The sequence below is a fragment of the Ictalurus punctatus genome, unplaced genomic scaffold (assembly GCF_001660625.3).
Source record: "Ictalurus punctatus breed USDA103 unplaced genomic scaffold, Coco_2.0 tig00163705, whole genome shotgun sequence".
Taxonomy (NCBI): Eukaryota; Metazoa; Chordata; class Actinopteri; order Siluriformes; family Ictaluridae; genus Ictalurus; species Ictalurus punctatus.
In genome coordinates, this window is record NW_026521175.1 from 7,582 (window position 1) to 33,178 (window position 25,597).

Sequence of the window (25,597 nt, forward strand, 5' to 3'; positions counted from 1 at the left end):
TATTTTCATTCAGTAGTAATCGGTTATTAGTAGGTGCTACCCGACTTGTGATAACGGTCACTCCACTTCACTGGATCGTTGACTGTTTTCCTATAACCGTATGTTTTATTCCTTACATAAATTAAACACAAAGCATGTAGGGGTTCTACATGCATGTAGTATTTGTACAATCAATAACCTATTAGAGTAATACATTGTGGTATATAAACTGAACTTTGTGTTTGATGTGTCTGCAGTGCCCAAAGCCCGTGGTGGTGGCAGTGCATGGTGTTTGTGTGGAAGCAGGTCTGTTGGGAGTGTTAAGTACCATCATCTCATACACTCACCACAACTCTGGGAAGTTCCATCCATATTGTTTGCTGTCACTTTTCCTGCAAAGCTTTAACCATCAAGAGTTATCTTTTACTGGGCTTTTAGCTGCAGGAGACTGAATTACTAAGTTTTTTTTTTTTGTGGATCTGATTTCTTCTTTCGCAGGAGTGGATCTAATCACAGCCTGTGATATTCGTCTGTGCACACAGGATGCCTGGTTTCAGGTGAAGGTATGAGGAACATTAACTTGCCATACATTGCTTGCTTACATGTTTACACCAAGATCTGTAAACAAGCTATTTTTGTCCATATGATCATATATAGAGATAGTAAGTGATGAGAAGATAAGAATGGGCTGATTGTTCTGACTCGTACATGCCCCTATGAAAGAGTTGACCACAAGGGGGCACACTCTGAACAATTATTTACATTTGCAGTTTGTTGAAGATTAAATAAACCACAGTGAGCATCAGATGTCTGGTTTTAATACAAAGTTTTATGATGAACTATTTTATGATATTACCATCTTGTCATTTATCAAAGAAGAGCTACAAAACCCTGAAATTTGTTCATTTTTAGACAGAAAAATTCTGCAGTGTAGCTCTTCTAGTGGGCTTTCCCACTGGATGTTTAGTCCAACCAGAGCAGTTTGCATGAAAAGTTGGTAATGTGACCGTCGTAATGTGGACTGGGAAATGCACTGCGGTACCGAACCCGAGACTACCTGTAGAAGGTGGTCCGAGTTCAGTTACAATGGAACTGTGAATGTGAATTGTCCCATGAATGTGAACGTAACTTGTATCCGGGTCTGCACTTTTTCAGGAAGTAGAGTAACCTGTGCTGAAGGCCTGTTGTGGTGATGACGTGTCATGACATGTTTTGTCCCAATTTGCAGTGACTTTGAAAAAGTGGAAGCTCCTCTGAATATTGTGGAGTTTCTTGATTTTGCGTTAATCTCTGTGATCACAAAAAGGTGAAATTCTGGACTGACACATGGAAGATATGGAATGATAACAGAAGAATGTGACTGGGTTGTACCGTGTATTTTTTTCATGTAGCTTAATTGTTTAGTATAAATGAAGGCAAGTGTGTGTTCTGTTCTTCATCTCTGCAGTCGTGTGTTCCCTGATAGTCCATGATTGCTGGAGCTCTGGAAATAGCAGGTGAGATTGCAGGCCGGAGTCCGCGTCGCTGTCCAAGGAACCAAAATCAACCTCCTCTACTCCTGAGACCACAGTGTGACTGAGAGCCTAGACTACATGGTAAAACCTGCTTAAGACATGAAAAGCATTTTTAGCCTCAAGGTAGACCCATGCACACACAGTATGGCCACAAACACAAAGTAGAGCGGTTTGAAATCTGAGATATCTCCTCTGCGTCTCCAGGCTACTTGGAACATGAACATGTTGCAGACACAGGATCTTATGAAGTCAGCGCAGGCAGCCCTGGAAAAGAAGAGTCCGAAAGACGTGCCCTTCTCCAAGCTTTAAAGGAGAAGATCCAGGGCTGTTGAAGCTGCGGTGGAACTGAGACATCATCATCCACATATCTTCAGTTCTTCTTGCTAAGTCTGTTTCTTTTTAGTCTTTTTATTTTTAGACTGGTCAAAAGACTGATTAGTGGAAGTGAAATGATAGATGAACTTTTATTTACTTGCTTTATTTTTGCAGGTGCCTTGTACAGTAAGACAGGGTAACTAAACTCAAAAGCTTTTTTTGTGTGTTAACATGTACAGTAGATGGACATATTTTTTCTGGTGCTGTGACTGCAGAATGTAGTGCAGTTAACACATAAAATTTCCTTGGATGCTCACTTTTAACTCTAGGAGGTCACAGTTTGCCCAGACATCTTTTTTTAAATCCGTCAATCCGTCACCCACACGTCATTCTGGGGGACGAAGAGGAGGAAGCTGGACAGATAAATTTTTTATTTATTTATCATTGCTGTGTTTCCTCAATCGAGTGCAGAAAGAAGAAAAACAACACAACTGATTTAAAATAAAAATATAGAAAATAATCTAATGTAAGATTCTGATCCGGTTTGCTTTCAGCAGGAAGGCTGTCCTCTTTCCTGTTGCTCTTCTCTTCTATTAGTCCATTTGTCCAGTCTGAAAAGGTTTTGATTCGTTTCGAGACGATTCGGAGTCGAATAATTTTCTAGTGAGAGTCGCACACTTCCAAACGACTAGACTGAGATGAGTATTTGATTCTCACTAGAAAGTGATTCGACTCTGAATCAACTCGAAATGAATCAGTCAAACTGATTCAGACTCTATAAAAGCACTATGAGATGTGATTAAGATATATATTCCAATGTTTTGCTTTACAATTCAGTGTGTGGTGTGTGTGTGTGTGTGTGTGTGTGTGTGTGTGTGTGCGCGCGCACCGTGTGTTTTTCAGGAGAACGAGAAACTCAGACACAACAGTACATCCTGACCATTGGTACTGTGTACACATCAACATACACACACGTCTCCATGCTGGACTCTCAGGAGCTTTCACACAGTGCTAGGAATATCCCGGGACAGAGAAACGCACCTTCTAAGTGAGCGAGTTTAGCGTCAACCGTGAAATTTGCTGTAGCGTGAACACTTCGCCTCTGTGAGCTTCACTCTCCGTAGGGTTCACTGTAATTAGACATAAAATGTACATAGTTTTTTTTCATGCATTTAGGATTAATGTGTTTTTTTTTTTTTTTACTCTTCGAGGAACAGAAATGATCTTTCGAGGCAGCTTCTTCATCACTACCTGCTCTGTTTTGACTCAAAATGTAACGACCGGTTCAAAAAGTCACGATGTCTTCATTCATGAGATTTTACTGTTGAATTTAAACAGGAAATGTGAAATATTTTTTCCCTTTGTTTCCTCTACTGTCTTTTTGCTGTGATCTTGAACACAGTTGTAATTTTTTTTAAAATAATAAAAAAAATGATAATTCTAGTTCTCTCTCACTTTCCTTGTCCTAATTGTCCTGTATCTGTTAAATCCGTTTCATCTCTGTTCTTTCTGTCTGTATGAACACTTGTAGAAATGACTTCTAGTCCATATTTTTAAATGATTCGTGATTTTGAATTTAAATAAAGATATTCTTTAATTCTGTATTTTGTCCATTTAATTATCATTAGAAATCAGAAGATCAGATTAAAGCCACGGCTTCTTTACCTGCCGAAGCTGTAAAACTTTCAATAAACCAGCCAATAGATCAGCTGGATAAATGTAGATTTTTATTTACTGATGAATGTTATTGATGGTGTTGATAGATTATTTGAAGATTTTTATTGATCTTGAACAATCATTCAGTTTAAATATTTTTTTTAAAAAACTTGATAAATAGTTGATTAAATAAATGTAGTGTAATGTACTGAGTCAAATATGAAAACTACAAATAAACAACATCTATTTATATCTGTGTATAATTAAAAACCTCTCTCAATACAAGAAATTCATATCCTAAATGTTGCAAGTGATTAATCTGATCATTTTATTCAGCTGTTTAATTATTACTTTCTAAATATAAACATGAATGTTCTGGATTCATGAGGAATGTTTACATTTGTGTCCAAACTCAAAGTTTAAACAAAGTGTATATTTATGATAATAAAGCACAAAGAACATGAAACCTCAAAACGTCTACATCATCGATGAATAAATATTAATTTAAAAAAATTAATTAAATAAGAGTAAGATGAAGTATATTTTTAATTAAAATGTAATTAGGAGCACTTTTAAAGTGGATTTGATTTAAAATAATGATAAAGCTGTTTTTTAAAATGTATTTGTATATCTTATCCTCTATCGTGTTTAAGAAGAAGAGAATAATGAAGCTTTTTGAAATAATATTTTGGGTTTATTTTATTTTATTTTCTCCTCAAAGATTCAAATTTACGTCAACGTCCGTTACGTTGGTGACGTCACCACGATCGCGAGAAGTCGAAGGTAGGAGCAGAAAGCGGTGTTAGTGTTAGTTCTGGCCCGTTTGGACCCAAACGAAAGAGTTTATTCGGTTCTGTGTAACCGAACCCGTTCTGTTCTGTGTGTAGTTAACGGTGTTAACACCTGTGTTTCAGGTGTATCAGTATGAAGCAGCGGTGACGGCGCACTGATTCACTCTCGGAGCTCGGTTCACTAATGACCGAATCACCGTGGAACCGACTAAAGATAACTCACACCCGCACGGAGAAGAGAACAAGAGGAGGAGAAGTGAGAAATAACATTTTAAAACTGTTTTTTATTCACTCTGGTTCAGTATTAATGTTAATATTATACAATATACTAGCGGTGCTAGCTTTTGAGGAGGCAGTCCAGTCCACGCATGCGCAGTGTAATTAATGAGCAAGCTATTCGAAATGTGATTAGCAAATAGGTCGATGTTTTTTTTGATTCTATTTAAAAACGATGAATTCACTCTGTCATAACTGCCCAGTCTGAGAAATACTGCATGATTTACTTTTATAAGTGGACGTGGCAGAACGACATTTAGCTTCACTGGCTAATTAGAGCTCTTTTACTAGTTTAATGGCTGAGTCATCCGGCTTCGCGCATGCGCAGTGTGGGTTAAGGCGCTATAGTTCTCTTCTTTTTGAATTATTATTATTATTATTATTATTATTTGAGACCATTTGGGGTGAATTTGGAGCATGTGGGGGGTTCGAGTGACCCCAATGACCTATAAATATTCTTTTAATATCTCCAGAACTGAAGCAGCACAAACGAAAATTTTACGGCACACACCAGCACAAATTCTTCTGCCGATGTTTTGTGTTGGTGGGGGGTCCAACTTCACGCAGGTTGTGTGTGTGTGTGTGTGTGTGTGTGTGTGTGTGTGTGTGTGTGTGCTCTTCAAATATCCAGGTGTTAGATGGTCAAGTGTGTAGTGTACAGATAGAGTGCACATTTAGGAATAGGAACCAGTCAGAGAGAGGACATCGAAATAAGAACAGAAAGCACTGACCAAATAAGGAAATAGATTAAACCGGTACACAGCGTATGGGAGGCAGGAGATCGTGACAGTTATGTTGAATTATAACGTGTTGGATTATAGAAATAAATAAAGTGGTACTGATGTGTGTGTGTGTGTGTGTGTGTGTGTGTGTGTTTTAGGATGAACTGGAGTGGGCAAAGAGAACTGCATTCAGATCAAACGGATACAAGAGGTTATGACTCTCACTCACTCACTCACTCACTCACTCGCACACATCTATACACACACTTCTCGACACAGATCCCTAACTATCATTTCTGGTGTGTGTGTATTAGAGGTGGCCGAGTTGTTTGAGGATCTAAAGAATTGAGTGTCACAATTCAACATGCACATCAGCGAAACTTTTTCCCTCTGACTACACCAGCACGCACGCACAGAAATTCATAGTGCAGGTAAACACACACACACACACACACACACACACGGTAGAGCAGTGTAGTTTAACAGCATATGTGTATAAAGAGGCTTTTTTCTCAGGTCAAAATATATACAGCAGGGGTGCCCAATATGTCAATCGCGATCGACTGGTCGATCGCAAAGAAAGTGCAGGTAGATCGCTAGTTGACGTAGTTAGTTGACGTACAGGGCAGCCAGTCTGAGATCTCGTCTTTTCTCTCACCACACGTGTGCTATCACGCGCCAGTGCTAAAGGCTAGCAAGCGAAATCGTGGGAGAGGACATTTTCAGTCTTTTAAAGACTTCATTGACAAAACCCAGCTCCATGTGCAAATTGATATCAGTCAATGGTTGAGCAGTGCAAATGGATTCATTGCCAAGTGCAGGGAAGACGATGCTTTCCTGACTTCTTTAACTACCACTGTGTTGTGGATAAAAAATGTCATAATAAACATAAGGGAGACCTAGCATCCACAAAAGGGAAGAAGAAAAAAAAACGGGCACCTAGACACATAGAAGCGGGATTAGGCGGACATTGACGGATTGGAATTACACTTTAAAGATCTTTAAGAGCAGTAGTCAAAAAAAAGCCAAAAAGAGTATACGAGCTGAGCTGAGGAGTGCTAATACACACACACACACGCTCGTACAGTCAAGGCGGGCAAGTAGACACAACATACACACACACTCTCTCGCTCTCATACACACACATGAATAACTTTAATAATATCTTATAGTAATAGAGAAACTATAAAAAGACAGAATAGTAGGATATGCAGGACAGTAGAACTGTAATGATATTAAGAAGTTGGAAGTACAGTAAACCGCTTTTCAAGTAGTATAAATATATATAAAATAAGAAATTAGTGCAAATATGAAAATAAATTATAAACTAGAAATACAGGAAAATGTAAACTTACTCATGACTTCAAATGGTGAGGGTTCTTGCCTCGCAAGGAAGGCCTTAATTTTAAGAAAGAACCATGAGGAGCCAGTTATAAGTGGCTGGGTCAAACTACCCCCCCCCCCCCTCCCCCCGAGATAACGATAAGACCAAGGTCCCTCCCGGTTGTTTATCGTCTTGTCTACGTCATTTTATTTACCTAGGTAATTGAGAATCCTGGTTTCTGACCACCTAGGTAAATGAAATCCTGGTTTCTGATTCTCTATGTAATTCAAAACGCTGGGTTTTTTATTTTCTGGTTATTAGAAATGCCTGGGTTCTGATTCTATGTGTAAGTGAAATAGGCCTTTTCTGGAAACATATGGGTTATCTAGTGTGTAAATACAGTATAAATACTGGAGCTTAAGCTCAGGTTAGGGGGATCACTTCTGAGAATTCTCATCGGTGTGGATCTCGTGTGGTGGAATGAACAATAAAGCTGGACCCTTGCTTCTTCTCACTCACGGCTGGTGTATTTTTTTCCATCTCCAACTGGTCTCAGAGGTAGATGTGAGTATTTATTGGCTTTTAAGTTGAGTTTTAAATGTTTTTGGGTAATAGGCTAAATTTGAGCCAACAACTGCATAATACACCAACAAGCCTTATGCACAAGAATGCTAAACGTGAAAGAGATCATGGATGTTGAAACAAAGATCGCCTGTTCTATACGTGCTAGTTCACTTCAAAGACGGCTGTCCGTGCGCATCTGGAGAAGGCAGACTACGACCAATCAGCTCCTGCTACACACTGACGTGAGACGGCTTAGTAGGGGTAAATTCTGCAGAGATTTCGAGAGCTCTGTCCGGAGATAAGCGAGTTTCTTTTTGCTGTTAAACATGCAGAATACACCCAGGTCAATGATGATCAGTGGTTGCTGGACTTTTTTTAACCGAGCATTTTTAACCGATCTGACCAACTTAATTTGGAGCTGCAAGGAAAGAGAACAAATTAAAGGCAGTTAATGCCTTTAAACGGAAATGCAACTTCTGTTTTCAAAGCTGCAGCACCATTTTTTTTGGGAACTTCCAAACCTCGCGTCAGATCTGGAGACGCAGCGGGAGGCTTGTGCGCAGTTTACATTGCACGCTACACGAGCAGATTGACAGCTGTCGGTCAGAGTTTGACAGATGCTTTCAAGACTTTGCTTTATTGGAGGCATTCGCCACATTCATGTGCTACCCGTTTAGGGACAATGTTGAGGTTGATTCACTCGCATCGAAAATTGCAGCGCTGTTTCACCTGAACTCGTCTGAAGTGGAGGATGAGATTTTTTGAAACTACAGACTGACATTCAGCTGAAGTCCAGGGTCATGGACATTCTTCTTGACTTACTCAGAGGGGAAAATTACCCAAACATGAGGAAATGTGCCACCTCCTTGACTGCATTATTTGGCTCTACTTATTTATGTGAGTCAGCCTTTTCCCTCATGAAGATCATTAAGTCCAAATACCGTTCCACAATGACTGATCATCATTTGGAGGCCTGCTTGAGGCTGGCTACCAGCAGCTACTGTCCGACTATGCAACCCTGGCTGATTCTATTCAGTGCACGTCGTCAGAGTAAGGTAATGACCAAAAATGTACTGAATTGTATCGTGCCATAAGGGTTCATGCAGTTATGCAAGGTACATGAACATATATTGTATGTATGTGTGTGTGTGTATATAATATATATATATATATATATATATATATATATATATTATATATATATATAAAGTATACGCAGTGTATAAATAATATGTTTAGCATTTTTAGTGTAGGTAGATCTCTTTGACTGGTCATGTTAAAAGTAGCTCGCAAGTCAAAAAAGTGTGGGCACCCTGATGTACAGTAAATATAAATATTAGTCATAATTCGCAGCCTTAGAAGCACAAGCATCCAAAGTAAAATTGCAAATGCAGAGTTTAAAATTGTCACCATGACGACAAAGTCCAAGAAGTGTAACTTACTCCTGCAGAAAATAAATAATAATTATTATTAAGTATCAGTGATGTTTCCGTTGTTCAGGTGGCGATTGCAGGCACATTTTATCCGAACTGCTTCCTCCAGGGAACTCTATGGAACGACCCCAGGACCACCATAGTGGTATTCAGTCAGCTTCCATTTAACTAGGGGATTATTATTATTATTATTATTATTATTATTATTAATAATATTTCTCTCTCTCTCTCCCTCTCTCTCTCTCTCTCAGGTGTGTAATCTCCCTCCATTTGCATTCCTCTACTATAAACAGCTCCAGTCTCTCTTCAGACACTGTGGTTAAATCAAATCCATCTCCTTTGACAGCTCCAGGTGTGTGTGACACCACTGTGTGTGTGTGTGTGTGTGTGTGTGTGTGTGTGTGTGTGTGTGTGTTAATTGTGATTTTCTATAAATATGTATTGTGGGTCTGTGTGTATCAGGGCCTATGTAGAGTTCTACCGCTCGTCAATGAGAGGTTCTGGCGTTCTCCCAGAGGTCTCTCTGTCTCTCCTCCTCACGCAGCAGAGACTTCCTCCTCTCTCTCAACGTTTAACCCGCTGGAGAGGTGGAGACTTGGGCAGGGGGTAGTGTATCTCACACCTCAGATATACACGGTACACACACACTCTGCAGCGGGCATCATCAGATGAGTCATGGTTACATTTTAAGTGAGAGTAGTCTGTGACCACATCCCCTAGACAGTGTGATGTTTAGATGATGTTCTGTACATTAGTGCTGTTCTGTTACAGGTCTCTCTCTCTGTGTCTCTCTCACTCACTGTGTGTGTGTGTCTCTCTCAGGGTGAATGTGGATTTTCAGAATCAGTCAGTGAGCCCTGCCAGGGTTCTGAGCAGCTCCGTTGAGTTGGAGAATCTTCCGTCTAACCCTGTCTTTATCGTCAATATCACCGAGGTGTCTGTTCCGCCTCTTTCACTTTCAGTGCACAAATAAAAAGAAGCAGTGGCTCCTGTGTGTGTGTGTGTGTGTGTGCACTAACAGGAGGTCCAGGTGCAGCCTTTGGATATTGATGAAGATTTACTGCCCCTGCAAGACCTTCCTCAACTGCGTAGTCTGGAGCAAAGGATGCAACAGAGCCCAGATTACAAGCAAAATCTGGTGAGAGTTTTTTTCCTTTTTGTTAACAACTACTTGCACAATTACACAGCTACTGAGAGCATTTCTGTTTTCTCAAGGTGACACACTCGTACTCAAAGCACACACTGAACACCACTTTGATATGAGGAACAGTTATGACCTACTCTTTAGTAGAGATGGAAACACACAGGGCAGGGTAACTGCAGGAGTAGTGAGAAGCACTGACACAGTTGACGAGGCAATACATGCTTATTAATTATTTGTTTTTATACTAGTGTATATTATTTTTTAAATCGGTTTCAGGTAAACTGGTTGGCGCTTATTGACGGGGTGTATGTGCGTGACTGCACCTGGCGCATATTTAAGAGGGTGATTGCTAACTCCCTGGCAAGAATCTCAATTGGAGGGGAGTCAATGGAAAGACTTCACTGTCCGCTCTCCAACTCGGAGAGGTCGTGATTGGTAAGTATATCTGTTTACATACAGAATTAGCTGTCTCTCTCAGATGATATGTAAGGGGTAATCCACGCTAGATGTGCATTAAACGATTTTAATGCATGATGTGGAGGAAAAGAACCACTCGTTCAAATCGTTTAATGCACACCTAGCCATGGATTACCCGCCTATACCATGGTCTTTCCACAATTAATAACGTTAAAGCTGTCATTGGTTTAGAAGTGCAAACTTTGATTAGAAGTTTAAAATAAACTTTGGGAGGTCCCACTTCGGCTCTAATTGGCTATTTATATTTCTCTGGTTTACTTTATTTAAATGGTTAGTAGTCATATGATCCCAGCATAGCTGGGACAGGCACGCCTTTAAGATTTATTAGTTGGAACGTCAGAGGTATGGGTAATCCTGTCAAGACATCTAAGGATTTTATACATTTGAAACATTTAAACTTCAATATAGTATTTTTACAGGAGACGCACCTACGTCTTAAAGTATTAAGATCATCAAAGGTTACTCTGCCCTTGGTGAGTCAAGTCTTCCACTCGAACTTTAATTCGAAAGCAAGAGGGGTCGCTATTTTAATTGACAAAAGGTCACAGTTTTCCTCCACTAACGTTGTTGCTGATGTGAATGGTAGATATATTATAGTTGCTGGTACTCTGATGCAAAGACAGGTGTTGTTGGTAAATGTACACGCTCCAAACTTTGATGATGTGGAATTTGCTAATAGATTGTTGAGCAATCTCCTTTTTAAATACTCACCTGTAGATTTTTCGTGGAGATTTAAACTGTGTAATTCACCAAAACTTTGATCGGTCTAATCCCCGTACTCTGAATCAATCTGCTATGTCTAAAACATTTTCCGATTTTATGGGTCAGAACGGTCTCGTTGATCCTGGAGATCCCGTAACTCTGCTCTTAAAAAGTTTTCTTTCTTCTCCCAGGTGCTATCCTATTGAAATCCTATTCGAGGATTGATTATTTTTTATAGACAGCACTCTTGATTCTTGTGTAGTTTCTTCTGACTACTTGGGTATTGTAATTTCTGACCATGCGATCATGAATTAGATATTCATCTTTCTATTTAAACGTAGCCCACCGCCTTGGAGATTTAATTTTCTTCTTTTAGCAGACAGTGAATTCTGTGAGTTCATTTCTACTTCTATGGATGACTTTCTTTTCTTCAGTCAGAATGACTCCACCTCTTTCATTGTTATGGGAGACACTTAAATCCTATATCAGAGGGCAGATTATTTCTTACTCCACTCTCTGTAATTAAAAGCGCACTGCTAGGGTTAATGAACTTACATCTGCGATCAGTAGTCTCGATCAAAGATGTGCGTTGAACCCTCTCCAGAACTTCTTAAACAGCGAATCGACTTACAGGCAGAATTCAATCTTATTTCGACTAAAGAGGCGGAACGCTTGTTGTTACGTACTCCTGGTTCATATTATGAACATGGCGACGAGCCGAGTCGTTTACTGGCACGTCAGCTACGGCGACAGGCCGCTTCCCGTCTCATACCTAGTGTTAAAAACTCATAATATCGTCACTACAGAGCCCATGGAAATTAATGCTACTTTTAAATGGTTTTACTCTTCACCTTATAAATCTGAATTTCCTGCAGACGATACTAAAGTGAATGCATTTCTTCAAGACCTTTGTAACCCTGTTAGTGATTCGAATACTGCCATGCAACTGGACTCCCCACTCTCTTCAAGAAATTTGAATTCAGTTAAAACTATGCAATCTAACAAAGCTCCTGCCCGGACGGGTTTCCAGTTGAATTTTTTAAAATGTTTATCGGAAAATTAGCTCCATTGCTTTTATCTGTGTTCACACGAATCCTTGGAATGTGTCTTTGCCTCTGACTCTGACACAAGCCACGATAGCTCTGCTTCTTAGGAGGGTAAGGATCCAACCTCCTGTGGTTCTTATAGGCCGCTGTCTCTGCTTAATGCAGATGTAAAGGTGTTGGTGAAAGTAATGGCATCTCGTTTAGAGGACATTATCCCTTATATTATATGTGAAGAGCAGAAGGGTTTTATAAGGGACGTCAGATGTTTTCAATACCCGTACGCTCTTTAATATAATTTATTCAAAGCATTCGGCAGTGCTTTCCTGAGATTGTGATTTCATTAGATGCTGAAAAAAGCATTTGATAGGTTGAGTGGGAGTATTTGTTTGCAGTCTTGAGGAAGTTCGGATTTGGGATGAGTTTATTTCTTGATTAGCCTCCTTTACTCAACCCCTAATGCCAGGGTTCAGACAAACGATCTCGTCAAGGTTGTCCTTTATCCCCTCTGCTTTTTGCTGTCGCTATCGAACCTCTGTCTATCGCATTAAGATCTTCTCCCTTGTTTAAAGAATAGTTCTATACGGTGTAGAATACAAATTGTCGCTATATGCTGATGATTTGTTATTGTATGTAACCGATCCTGTTGCCTCTATGCCTGCTGTCTTGGCTGTTCTGGAATCCTTCGGTGTTTGTCTCTGGTTATAAATTAAATTTGGATAAACCGACTGTTTTCCTGTCATACGCTGCATTTTCTCTTTTCTCTCCAACAGTCAGATTTACCGTTCGATTTAGTCAGTAAGGTTTAAATACCTAGGTATCAACGTGACACGTTCTCTATCTAATCTTTCATCAGCTAACTTCACTCCCCCTTATCTCAAAGGTTAAATCTAACATTCAGATTTGGGTAACTTACCCCTTTCTCTAATTGTCAGGATCAATGTCGTCAAAATGAATATATTACCGAAGTTTCTTTTCTTGTTCCAGCAAGTGCCTCTTTCTCTGCCAAAATCATTCTTCGATTCATTGGATAAGATAATTAGTACTTTTATTTGGGGAGGGAAGCCACCAAGGGTTAGTAAATTATTGCAGAAATGTAGACTTAGTGGAGGACTTGCATTACCCAATTTCAATTCTATTACTGGGCTGCGCACATCCATAAACTCTGCTACTGGGTTAAATCTCCTGGATCTTCTTGGTCTAAATTGGAACTATTGTCGTGTAGGGAATCCTCTTCACCTGCTTTACTTTACTCCTCTTTACCTACAAAACTCTCCCTATATACTGATAATCTAGTTGTCCTCAACACTTAGGACTTAGGACTTGGTATCAATTTAGACGGCGCTTTAAATTTGTAGGTGCATCCTCTTTGTGTCCTTTAGTCAACAACCACTATTTCCTCCATCGTGTTTGACTCCACATTCTCAGTGTGGGATGACAAGGGTATGAACAAGTTAGAAATCTGTATCACGAAGTGTGTTTCGATAGCTTTGCCAATCTGGCATACTCTTATGACCTCCCTGTGACTCATTTTTTTCGGTATTTTCAAATTCAGAATTTCGTTTCTAGATGTTTTCCTGATTTCCCCTCTGCGCCTCCTGAACAGGCTTGGGAAGCTTGTTTTCAAACAATCCACATCAGAGAGGAATGATTTCTAGGATTTAATGATTTCATTCTGGCGTTAGGTAGTGAGTCGTGTAACAAAGTTAGGAATGCGTGGGAAACGGAGTTAGGAGTACAGATAAGTGAGGGGTGTGGGAACGTGCTATAGGGAGGGTACAGTCTACCACTTCCTGTGCTCGTCTTGGACTCATCCAGTTCAAAGTTTACACAGAGTCCATCTGTCCAAGTCGAGACTTTCTGTGATGTATCCGGACGTAGAGGACAAGTGTATTAATGCCATGGCTCTCCCTGTCATCTTGGCCATAGGTTTTTCTTCTGCCCTGATCTCCATGGTTTTTTGGACTGTTTTTTTACCATCATGTCCACTATTCTCAGGGTAGATTTAAATCCTTGTCCATTGATTGCTGTATTTGGGATTCCTGATGCCTCAGTTCCATTGAGCTTGATACAAAAGGATGTTTTTGCTTTCACATCCCTTATAGCAAGACGTTCCCTACTGTTGCAGTGGAAGTCTGCTAAATACCCATCTATCTCCCAGCGGCTAAAGGGCGTGATGTTTTTTCTGAAACTCGAGAAAATAACATAGGATGATGGTTGTACGGACAAGTTTTTTTATAAAGGGCATCCCTTTATTGTATACTTTATGAGTTAGACACTTCCCACTTAATTTTTGTGCCTGTTGTTGGATTTTACAATATCTTTATAACCAGCGACAGTTATTGGGTATCCATGATAGGCGGGGGCGGGTTTTCTGCATTTTTAACTTTGTTTTCTTTTGTTAGTGAAAAAAGAAGAAAAACTGTGAATGTTTACTGCTGTGTGTTGCTCAATTTGTTTTCCTTGGGAAGGGGGGGAGGAGAAGAGAAAAGGTGATGTTCAGTTGACATGTAGACTGTTCAGGAGAAATGTTCAATAAAAATGAAACTGGAAAGAAAAAAGTAGTTTAAAATAAACTTTAATTTCCATAAGTTAGGTGGTTAGATCTGGAATTTTGTCTGAAGTAAATCAGACACAGAGATAAAGTAGTGTGATAAGATTTAGGAATGATCACGGTGATCAAACTGGCTGGAATTACCTGTGCAATAAACAGTTACAGTGAGGGGAAAAAAGTATTTGATCCCCTGCTGATTCTGTACGTTTGCCCACTGACAAAGAAATGATCCGTCTATAACTTTAATGGTAGATTTATTTGAACAGTGAGAGACAGAATAACAACAAAAAATCCAGAAAACGCACGTCAAAAATGTTATAAATTAATTTGCATTTTAATGAGGTAAAGTATTTGACCCCCTCTCAATCAGAAAGATTTCTGGCTCCCAGGTGTCTTTTATTTTTTATTTTTGACATGTGTTTTTCTGGATTTTTTTGTTATTCTGTCTCTCACTGTTCAAATACAACTACCATTAAATTATAGACTGATCATTTCTTGTCAGTGGGCAAACGTACAAAATCAGCAGGGGAACAAATACTTTTTTCCTCACTGTATAATGCACACCTTCAGCCAATCAGAATCCAGTATTCACACTGACCGTGGTATAAGTGTAATTAATGCTTAAGATTCATAATGACTGTACGATATGTGTTGCTTTATTCCAAAGCTGCAGTTCATAGAAACCTCTTCACGGCTAAAGCTGCAGAGATGGAGGTCGAGGGGACCATGAAGAGGCGGCTCCAGCTGGCATCAGAGCGAGAGTGTGGGCGCAAGAGCAGACTTTTGATAAAGGAGGGTATTTACATGTTTTTAACTGCTGTGTTTTTTGCGCTATTATTAATTTGTTAAAATGTTCATATTATAGTCTATTTTTAATTGTTTATAAAGTCCTTGCTGTTTTTAAGTGGCTGAATTAGTGTGTGTGCGCGCGCGCGTGTGTGTGCGTGTTGGTAGCTGGGTGGGTATATAGTTCTGGTCTGAAGTTGACATACCCATTGCAGGAGAAAGAGACCCTGTGTAATCTGTTTAAACGACTTTTACGCATGTTTTGCAGAGAGATCATTTTCACCTTGCTGTTCGGGTCTCTGTCCCACACTGTTACAGTGCAGTATTGAGAGCGTGAGGGAGATCGATTTTCTATCAGAAACAGTAACTATATAAAATGGACGTCAACACGCAGCACTCTGTGAGGTCATTTCTCGCTCTCAACAGAGTAGTTGTGATTGTTCAGTGTTTACGACGGGGCCAAAACATTCAAGGCCATGGTGTATTTTGACTGTTCCTGTAGCATAATCTCACAAACTGTGTGTACACGAGTAAAATATAGATAATTCACAATAATTTAATATCAGATATCAGTTAGATTCAGCTTCGGACACAAGTTCCAGGTACTGATCGAGAAGGAGTGGATCAGCTTCGGACACAAGCTGACCTCGGTGCGTATGAGCAGTGAGGGCGTGGCTGTGTGTGGGTGCGTGAACGCATGTATATTTACCCCATCTTTCTCTCTCTGTGTGTTTCTCAGCGTGTCGCCTTGGAGATGAGAATCACGCCAACTCGGAACGATCCCCTCTCTTTGTGCAGTTCATCGACTGTGTGTGGCAGATGATGAGACAGGTCAGCTACTGATGCTTTACACCACAACACTGTTGAATTCTCCAATCTGATTGGTCAGAAGGCGTTGGAGACATTCTCTGGAACAGCAAGATTCTGATTCCAGCTGCAAGGGAAATTACAGCTTTATAGTGATGTGCTCGTTCTCGTTCCTATAGTAACAGCTCATTGACAGGGTCTAGTATGGCGTACGCAATACATATTCTAAGCTTAATCGTAAACATATTATAAACATGTCACTTAAAGAAAAAGACGTATGATCATTGTGATCTAGTTAAGATTTATAAGTTATCTATTTATGGAAGTTTATGGAAGTAGTCTCCAGTGTCAACGGCAGAGAGGACATTGCACTTTCCAGTTTCTCAGTAACATTGCAAGTCTTATTCATTTCAAGAGTTAGGGGAAAAAAGAGAGGCTTGTGAGGGAACTATTGTTTTATTTTAAGTTATAAAGTAAGAGATCATAATGAGAACTAACTCTCTTTTCCAGGACATTCCAAATTGTTCTTTGGCTATCCCCCATGTTTGTGCAATGGTTCAGACCGTTTTTTTCCTCTTTTCGCAGCTTCAAAATGGCTTGCTTTTCTCCCATAGACAGCTCTCTGGTCTTCATGTCGGTTTATTCTTTTTAACAACAAATGCTGTCTCCACAGGTGAAACCCAGGGCTCAAACCAAGAGAAGACATTCAGAGCTATTCATTGTTTAAGTCCATTTAACGAGGTACACCTGGCCAGCAAGAAAAACACAGTCACTCGTTCCAGTATTTTTGACAGTTAATTTGAATAGGTACTTAAATAAAGATGGCTTCAAAAAGCTGCCTATTTTAAGCTGTGTAACACGTCTAGATGTAAATATGAGGAAATGAAAGCTGAAGTTCTGATCTATCGTCTCATATTCGTCTTTTATCTCAAACCCAAATGTCTTCAGTATACAGCAAAAGCAAGTGAATTGGCCTTGATGTTCCAATACTTTTGAAGAGGACTCTAATTGTAAGAATTAAATATAATTTCCGTACTGAACAAAGACTGATTATCTGTTCAGGCGTTATTGTGCAGATCCACATTTAAGCATCTTACTATACACCGAGTTCAAAGAGCTTTTTCTCATCCCCATCCTGGATCGCCCCTACAGCTGCCTGTTTGGTACATTCCTCTACAGCAGTGAGCAGGAGAGAATGGAAAAGGTACGCTCCACATTTCTCCACTAATGGGCAGGCTTTCCAGCCTGTCTGATTTTTCTGATGGAAATGAATTTGTCTAAGTGTCTTATGACTTCTCTCTCTGTCTCTCTCTCTCTTTTGTTTTAGGACGTACAGGGTAAAACAGTCACTGTGGTCCTACGTTAACAGTCAGCCGGAGGACTTCACTAACCCGTTCTATGTGGACTGTAAAAACCAGGTGCTGTATCCACTGGCCAGTCTCACACATCTGGAGCTCTGGGTGGGTTATTATGTGCGTTGGAACCCACGCATGAGACCACAGGTTGGAAAATGCTCAAAAATAGTGCTTCCAATATATACCAAAATACCTAGTTACTTGTATAACTGAACAGTGTCACTTCAGACACATGATGAATGTCACTTTTTATTACTAGATGTTTCTGGGTTTTAACACCAAGTTTGCTTTAAAAAAACAAAACCATTTCTATCAGCACAAAGCTAAAAAAAACACAACTGGAGTAATGGGTCGGTAAGCATAAAAAGTGCCGTACACAGTGGAACTGGACACACGAGGATCTCTGACACTGTTGACTCTTCAGTGGTTCCATTTTCTGTTCTAGTTTGTAGGTACAGGTTTCAGTCTTCAACAACATTGTAGTTTTCTTTTTAAATGCACTCCTTGGTTGTGCTCACTGCATTACAAACTCAAGTCCAACATTGTGAGATTATTTTTTTTTAAGTGTGTTGAAATGTAGTTTTCTTGTGATTCCTCTATATTCCTGTATATTTCATGATTGGCTGGTTAGAAAACTACATGAACGTACAGGTGTTCCTAATAAAGTGGATGGTGAGTGAACATGACGTGGCTGAAACGATTTCCAAAACACTTCAGGAGCAGCTAGCGATAAAGATTAAGGTTACACCGGCTTGATGACTGATCTTTTAATAATGATACATAAATAAATAGAAAGCGAATGGAATGATTTAGAAAATCGGGTCCCAGAACGAAACTGATGTTTGTGTGCTTTGTTGATTATGTAGATGCCGCTCCATCAGAATCTGAGAGAGTTATTGTTTTTGCATGAAGAACGTGGAGGAGCTCCAGAGAGAGGCCACGTCATCCTGCTCCATCTCCTCATCCTCAGAGCATACTTCTCCCTCCTCACATAGTGGTACACCACTTCACACTGCTGTCTAAATACACACGCGCACACCACACACATACATACATTTAAGAGCACACACTGTCTTTACTCATGAATACACTCAGGCACAAGTAGGGAGTGGATGAGTATGAAGCGGGCACACACACACACACACATTCCTGTTTGCAATTTTTTAACTATAGAGAAGTAACCTAGTGTCACATTTTATAAATCTTTAATACTTAAAAATGGATCTTGGATCAATGAGGTTTTCTACTGTTCTCAAGGTTTGGCATGCTGTGCATCCTGAGATGCTTTTCTGCTCACCATGTATGTAAAGAGAGCTTATTTGATGTTACCATGGCCGTCCTATTAACTTGACCCAGTCTGGCCATTCTCCTTTCGTCAACAAGGTGTTTCCACCCCGAGAACTGCCACTTACCGGATGTTTTTTCACACAAGTGTGTGTGTGTGTGTGTGTGGTGTGGAAATCCTAGGAGAGCCGAAGTTTCTGGAGTACTCAGACAAGACCATTTAGAATCTACAACCATGCCACGGATAAAATCACTGGATTACATTCTGGTGTTTGATGTGAATATTGACTGAAGCTCTTCATCTGATCCTGCTTGATGTTGTACACTGTGGTGTTGCCATATGATTGGCTGATTGGATAATTGTATGAATGAGCACATGTACAAGTGATCAGTGAGCACATCTATCTACCATAGAGGTATTTTGGGGCAATACTTGACAATGTACCTGACTTTGTTACACTTGTGGCCAGTTGAAGAAGCTTTTGACATCCCAATGGAAAATAATAAATAAAACAATCCAGGACAAATTCATTTTCAGTCTTTTTTTTATTGTTTTTTTCCCCCTTCATGTTAATCTCTTTCTACAGAACCCATCCAAACTTCATATGTCAATGTAGTAAGCAAGATAAACTGTCTACAGATAAAGAATCTAAGCATGCATCTGTTTTCACCCTTATAGAAAAAGTTTTGCAGTTCCTATCCAAAAGACACCAAGAGCCCAGATGTCCTTAGAAACTAAATGTAACCTCCAACTCGTGGCCTTTTCAGAACTCGATTCCCAGACGTCGCCACACTGATCACAGTGCATCCTTCAAATCCACCGTGCAGCGGAAATGGACCAGTCGATTTAAACGGATTGTTGAAAATGTACGTTGTTCAAGGCATTTGTGGATTTGAAATTTCGCTACAAACCGAGTCTGAACAGTCGCCAGAATCTGAGGCAAAAACACACGAAGGAACGAGATCACGTCGTCATTGCCTCGTCTCTGTTGTTCTACATTTTTGACAAAAGTAAGACCAGAGATGCTGCGTTAAAGTGGTCAAGAAAATTACACCAGAGTAAAAAAAATCCCATTGGGTTAGATTAAAACATCGACTGAAACTCTCGATAGGACGTGACACTGTTGGAGAGTTGCATACGAGCGGACATTCAACAATATTTAGTAGAAGTGTTGTGGATGTTTTCGTCTGTGTTCGTCTGTAATATACTGGACTGTCCTACCAAGAGTTCGACCACATACACATTCAACTGAAGCTCATACAGTCAGCATACTGAACTCTCCTTTTTGCCATAGTGCGGCCGCTTACAGGATAAGGCCTCAGAAGTCAAGCACCAGCAGCTTGTGGCTAAAAACTGCAGCAGAATTGAGCTCGGTTAGGAGGTGACGGGTGACGGAAAAAGCCGGGGAACCTCGGAAAGGAAACAGGGCTGTGTTCCAAATCTTTTATCGCCTCCTCTTCAAACTCCAAAAACCTCTGGGCCCTACAGCTAAATCCAAAGCTGAGGAAAACAACCGTTCAACTATGAAGGCCTTCTCAAACACAATGTTTGAGCGAAGGGAGGAAATGATCAAACACAGATCAATTGGAACACAGCCCATACAGCAAAACCGTAAAAAGGTGCCATAGAGCGTAAATGATTCAAAAGACACAAATCTAAGCCCAGTACAACCAGTTTGAACATGAATAACACGCAAAGCACATTTCACAAGCATGATATCTTTCAAAAATGTCCAAAAGTACAAATTCCCTAATAAAGGAAAAAGACATGTTTGTGCTAACATGTAAGACTTGAGTTTCCACATCTTCCAACAAGTACACTTCAGCGTCTTCGTTACTGTAAGCTCGGCTCTGAAAATCTGCTACCACTGTTGTACCAGTAACACACACACACAGAGCAAGTTAGCAAAGATTGGTCAACAAGGTTTCTTCAACACAACCACCTTTTTATACACGTATGCTCACTTCATATTGTCAGTCCCTTTTAAAAGTGAATTAAACCATGAGCAGCTATCTTCTCAAAAGTCCGGTCAATTTCAGAGCACAAAAAACACTGCCTATATACACAACAATTTCAGTCCCACGGCTCTGAAAGAAATGCAGAGCACAAATGTACAAATCACTGTGATTTCTATTTTTCTTAAATGTGAAAAGGATGCTTGTAAAAAGATGATAAATCTTCACTGGGAATTAATTTAAGGTCATCAACAATTAATTTATAAATCAGGGGAGCCTGGCTCTGGTCCTGAATTCCTGTGATCATGCACAGTGTGATGATTTCTCATCTAACACTCCTACCTAATGACCCGAGGACTTAAATCGGGTGTGATTCAGGAAAATCCCCAAACTGTACTGGACTGTAATCTTACAGGACCACAGTAAGGCTTCCCTGCTCTAAAGCGTTTACTATAGAATATTTATTTGAACATGATGTGGATAATCTAATCACAGACTCTGGATTAATAGTGCACACAGCGATGCTTTCACACAAAAGTGTGATGGACACTAAAAAGCTGGAGCAGCACTAATGCATGAATAGTTTGTCTCAGAGTTTGTACTTTCAGTTAGAAACACATTAAACCTCTGCACAGTTTCCAACTTCATATGAATAATATTGTAAACAGTCGTATTAGTGAGAATGAGGACAAACAGTTAAATATTCACAGAAAGTTTGACTTGGTCACAAAGCAGATGTCCCTCCCCTCCCCCCACTGAGAGCATGTATGCATTGAGCAGTGCTCCTCTTCAGGCTGGGAGATGTATCACAGGTTACACCACGTTGTCTTCTGTGGGCGGCTCAGCACTGGGGGGCTGGAGGAGAGTTTGTTGAACTGTAAAATGACATTTTCACTTAGGGGTGTACTCACTTTTGTTGCCAGCGGTTTAGACATTAATGTCTGTGTGTTGAGTTATTTTGAGGGGACAGCAAATTTACACTGTTCCACAAGCTGTACACTCACTACTTTACATTGTAGCACAGTGTCATTTCTTCAGTGTCGTCACATGGAAAAGATATCATCAAATAGTACCATAGCAGGCTGAGAGTTTCACATCAACAAAGGTCAAGCGTGCTCATTAGAATATCAGCCTGGAAAGTTTTCAAATCGGTCTTATCAGTGTTTTTTTTGCTCGCTCATTCACACTTTGCACTATGGTTACGATAACAGTCTATCCTTCTGCCCACATGGATAAAACTGGCCACGTCAGCCATTTTGACAGCCTGTGGTGTTGTCTGGTTAAAAATGTGTGTAAGTTTATATTCTAGATTATATTTGTAGTACATCTCTTTGCACATGCACTTTTTCCCCTTATAGTACAGGGACATACTTGTGCATGAAAAGCAGATAGAACAGTATAATCAAAAAGAGTGCGAAGAAGGGGAAAAAGTAGAGTACTCGTGACCCCGCCCTCCTTTAAGCCAACCAATGAAAGCAAAGCTCGTTATCAAACAAAATCAAGGTCTACAAATAACCTGTTGGGAAACACCACATATAAACACTACACCTTAAAGTGATTAACATCCTATATAAGGTTTGCATAATTATTAGCTTCTCCAATTCAGGAAAATGGGTCAAAAAAAAAGGTCAGAAATTGTAAAATGCCTATCAGGGGGCTACAGCACACTGACGATCCCAAAATTATTGAGGTGTGACCTCCCAAGAAATGCTTTGTGATGAATACTCGACAGGGGGCAAAAAACCACGGAGAGAAAAGGCGCTAGTTGACTGCAAAAGACTAAGAAGAATAAAACGTGAGAGAACCCATTAGCCAGCACTGCCACCATGTTTCAGAACTGCAACCTTCCACGAGTGTCCAGAAATACAAGGTGGCAAGTGCTCAGAGACATGGCTACAGTAAGGAAGGCTGAAATACAACCGCCACTGCATAAGACTTACAAGCTGAAGCATCATGACTGGGCCAAGAAATACCTGAAGACCGTTCCTTATAGGTTCATGGACCAATGAAATAAGAGTGACTATAGATGGAGCAGATGGACCTTTTCCGTCTGGTTAAAGATGGACTGAAAATGAACTCCCAAATCTACTGCCAGTTTGTAGAAGATCCTTTCTTCAACAATGGTACAGGAAGAAGTCAGCAACGTTCAAGAAGACCATGATCTTTATGCAGGACAATGCTCCATTCAGCTAAAATGGATCATGAACAGATCAAGAAACTGACATTCAATGGATGGAAGGCTCATGGCGGTTATTGAAAAGAAGGGTGGCTACATTCATCACTGAATAGCTTTGAAGGGCCAAAATAGTTCATTGTTACTTCACTGAATAACTTCCTGAGAAATTACATTTTTTATTGTTAAACCTTCTATTTTGTTGGGAAAGAAACATTTAGGATCAACTGAGACCACTGTATTTGTTCACCAATCAAATTAAGCTGAGAAGTACCATTTGCCATGTGTTTGGGTTTTTTTTTCTTTTACAGGCCTAGTTAAATAAATTGGAATATAGAAGTACAGTAGAAACGAGAAACCGGACTGAATGCACGTTTTTAAAACGGCTATAGTTGTTGTATCCGTGGATTGCAGGCGTGAAAAAGTGAAAAACTGAAATCTGACTGAAGCGAATGTAGTTCAGTTCAGTCTGAAGTTGTAGAGGAAACATTCGCACTCTGTAATTTAGTTTTGTAACGCCACACAGATCATAAGCTCTGTTAGAAATTATATATCGGAGCTACAAACCCCACCCTGATCCGCTGACTCAACACCGCCATCTTGTGTTTGTGTGTATGTGTTGCTGTGTTCATGAGGCAGTTTTGCTTAGTGTTTTTCTTTAAGGTTTAATGTTCTATATTATTGTGTGTGTGTGTGTTTATATGTTTTAGTGTGAGCTGTAGTTTTGCTTTGTAATTTTACGTGTTTTGTTTGCACAATGTATTATTAGAAACAGGGCTTCTCTGTATAGGAGAACAGTTGTTTTGTGTTATTAACAGCAAGTTATATCGCTTATTGTGAACCGTTATGTGTGCAGGAGGCGGTTCAGCTGGACGGAGAGATCCTGCATGCGCTGTGAAGCGAGTGTGTTCTGTGGCGTATCGGCACCTGGACAAGCACAAGATCGAGCCGGTGCTCTACATGATGGAGTGGTTCATGTGCGCCTTCTCCAGAACTCTGCCCTGGCCTCGGTCCTCAGAGTGTGGGACATGTTCCTGTGTGACGGTCAGACACAAACACACACTTGTCCTTCTTTTCTTTCTGTGTTGATTCTCTCTCTCATTCTTTCTTTGTGTAGGAGTGAAAATGATATTCTGTGTGGGTTTGGTGGTGTTGACGTCCATGCTGGGTACTCGGGATAAGCTCAAGGCCTGTCCGGGTCAGTATGAGACCATGGAGGTCCTCAGAGCGATTGAGCCTAGATACATGCAGGAGGGCTTCTTCGTGCTCCAGGTAACACAACAGAGAGAAGGAGGAGAGGATGATGATGATGGGTCTCTCACTACTGTAACATTTCCTGTCATTACTGTAACTATGCGAGTCCATGCCATGGTGATCAAGCATGTTTTATCCATCATCACCTTCGTATTTCTACAAAATTAGCATTCATATAATATTTATCATCGTCTTTTACATGACGTTGTAATGAAGCCCATTCTAACACATTAAGTACAGTAGAATGACATTCTATTCCAGTTCATTTTTGTGACTGATTTTTGCTGTAGGTTCTGGAGTTGCAGGTATCGGCACAGGACGTGGAACGTGAGCAACGCACGCAGCTGAAGCGCTGGAAGAAGAAGCACGGCAAGCCCGGCCCCAAACTCCCTCAGAGAATGCACAGTGCTCGCACCATCATGGCCACCGAGCCTCATACACACCAAGACCTCCGCCAGAAACCCACCATTATGGTCCAGTACCCATCAGTCCTGAGGAGAAGTCCGAGCCGAACCTCAGGAAGAAGAGAGGGAGCCTGAAGAAAAACCAAGCCCTCATTCCGAACCCCTACGCTCTACCTGGCGAGTCTAACCTAGTCAGATATTGGACATACAGCTTCTGAACCAGGAAAATCTCAATCTTGTACTTCCAAATACACCATCACATCCACCACGGCTCCCTACAATGCAGGAAAATCAGGTCAAAGAGACGAGCACTTCTACAGAGCAGCTCGTGCAGCGTCCTCGAATTCCTCCATCGATAAGAACTGGCGGAATCTATCCCTCTGCAACATCTATCCCTCCTTACTGCTCCTGTACACGGATCACCTTCAGCGTAGCGTCCTCACCTGCTGAAATGTCCTCCTGTCCAATCCGGACAACCTGACCATGATGAGCTCCCTAATAATACATAAAACTCAGCCACCATTTTGGATCCATCTACACACTCAAGCCCTCTGCTAACGCACAACGCACCTGCCACCCACACGACTCGCCTGCTGCTCCCTGTACAAAAAGAACACTCATTGATTTTTATTTTTTTTTGTTGTGCGTGTTAAACAGTGTGATACGTTGAGGAATTGATTATTGGCACACGTCTACTGAATAGCAAGAATCGTTAAGTCTTTAACGTGTGTAAACTATACTTGTTATAAACTATACGTGTTATAGTTTACACCGGAGGAACTGCAAACAATCTGAGAGAGGACCACCACTTGGTCCAAAAATGTACACACACTCCACAAAAACTCTGCAGTGCCTGAGGACTGTTTACTCGCTCCAGTCTTCAGAAGGGAAACTACCTACAGATTCACTTTTGAAAGACTTTCACAGGCATCACAAACATTTGTTTATATTGCACTCGTATCAATTTGGCAGGTTTTTTTCTTCTTAATCCGAAGCAACCACTTCTTTGTGTTTGTATTTCACAAATTTCCTTACACATCTTACAAGAGCTGCACGACAATCACAACAATCCTGTACAATAGGC

General features: G+C 40.4%; 1 protein-coding gene and 3 long non-coding RNA genes across 7 annotated transcripts; all 4 read left to right on the forward strand.

Annotated features, from left to right (window-relative positions):
* Window positions 1-5,417: 5,417 nt before the first annotated feature.
* Window positions 5,418-9,125, forward strand: LOC128632664 (uncharacterized). Of its 2 annotated transcripts, XR_008396191.1 has the most exons (4): window positions 5,418-5,464; window positions 5,568-5,684; window positions 8,826-8,926; window positions 9,037-9,125. It is a non-coding gene; the product is annotated as an uncharacterized LOC128632664 (long non-coding RNA). The 2 variants fall into 2 exon arrangements; XR_008396192.1 differs by lacking the exons at window positions 5,418-5,464; window positions 5,568-5,684 and adding an exon at window positions 8,696-8,719.
* Window positions 9,126-9,178: 53 nt separating this feature from the next.
* Window positions 9,179-10,080, forward strand: LOC128632663 (uncharacterized). The gene is made up of 3 exons (XR_008396190.1): window positions 9,179-9,210; window positions 9,397-9,712; window positions 9,995-10,080. It is a non-coding gene; the product is annotated as an uncharacterized LOC128632663 (long non-coding RNA).
* Window positions 10,081-16,954: 6,874 nt separating this feature from the next.
* On the forward strand, window positions 16,955-19,478 carry LOC128632667 (uncharacterized). Of its 3 annotated transcripts, none has more exons than XR_008396194.1 (4): window positions 16,955-17,291; window positions 17,415-17,589; window positions 18,309-18,439; window positions 19,406-19,478. It is a non-coding gene; the product is annotated as an uncharacterized LOC128632667 (long non-coding RNA). The 3 variants fall into 3 exon arrangements; XR_008396195.1 differs by lacking the exon at window positions 19,406-19,478 and adding an exon at window positions 18,700-19,185; XR_008396196.1 differs by lacking the exons at window positions 18,309-18,439; window positions 19,406-19,478 and adding an exon at window positions 18,074-18,256.
* Window positions 19,479-19,503: 25 nt separating this feature from the next.
* LOC128632666 (TBC1 domain family member 10A-like) lies at window positions 19,504-24,663 on the forward strand. The gene is made up of 4 exons (XM_053679391.1): window positions 19,504-19,593; window positions 23,712-23,899; window positions 23,973-24,127; window positions 24,400-24,663. Coding segments are annotated over exons 1-4 (594 nt in total). The 5' UTR covers window positions 19,504-19,591; the 3' UTR covers window positions 24,649-24,663.
* The last annotated feature ends 934 nt before the right edge of the window (window positions 24,664-25,597 follow it).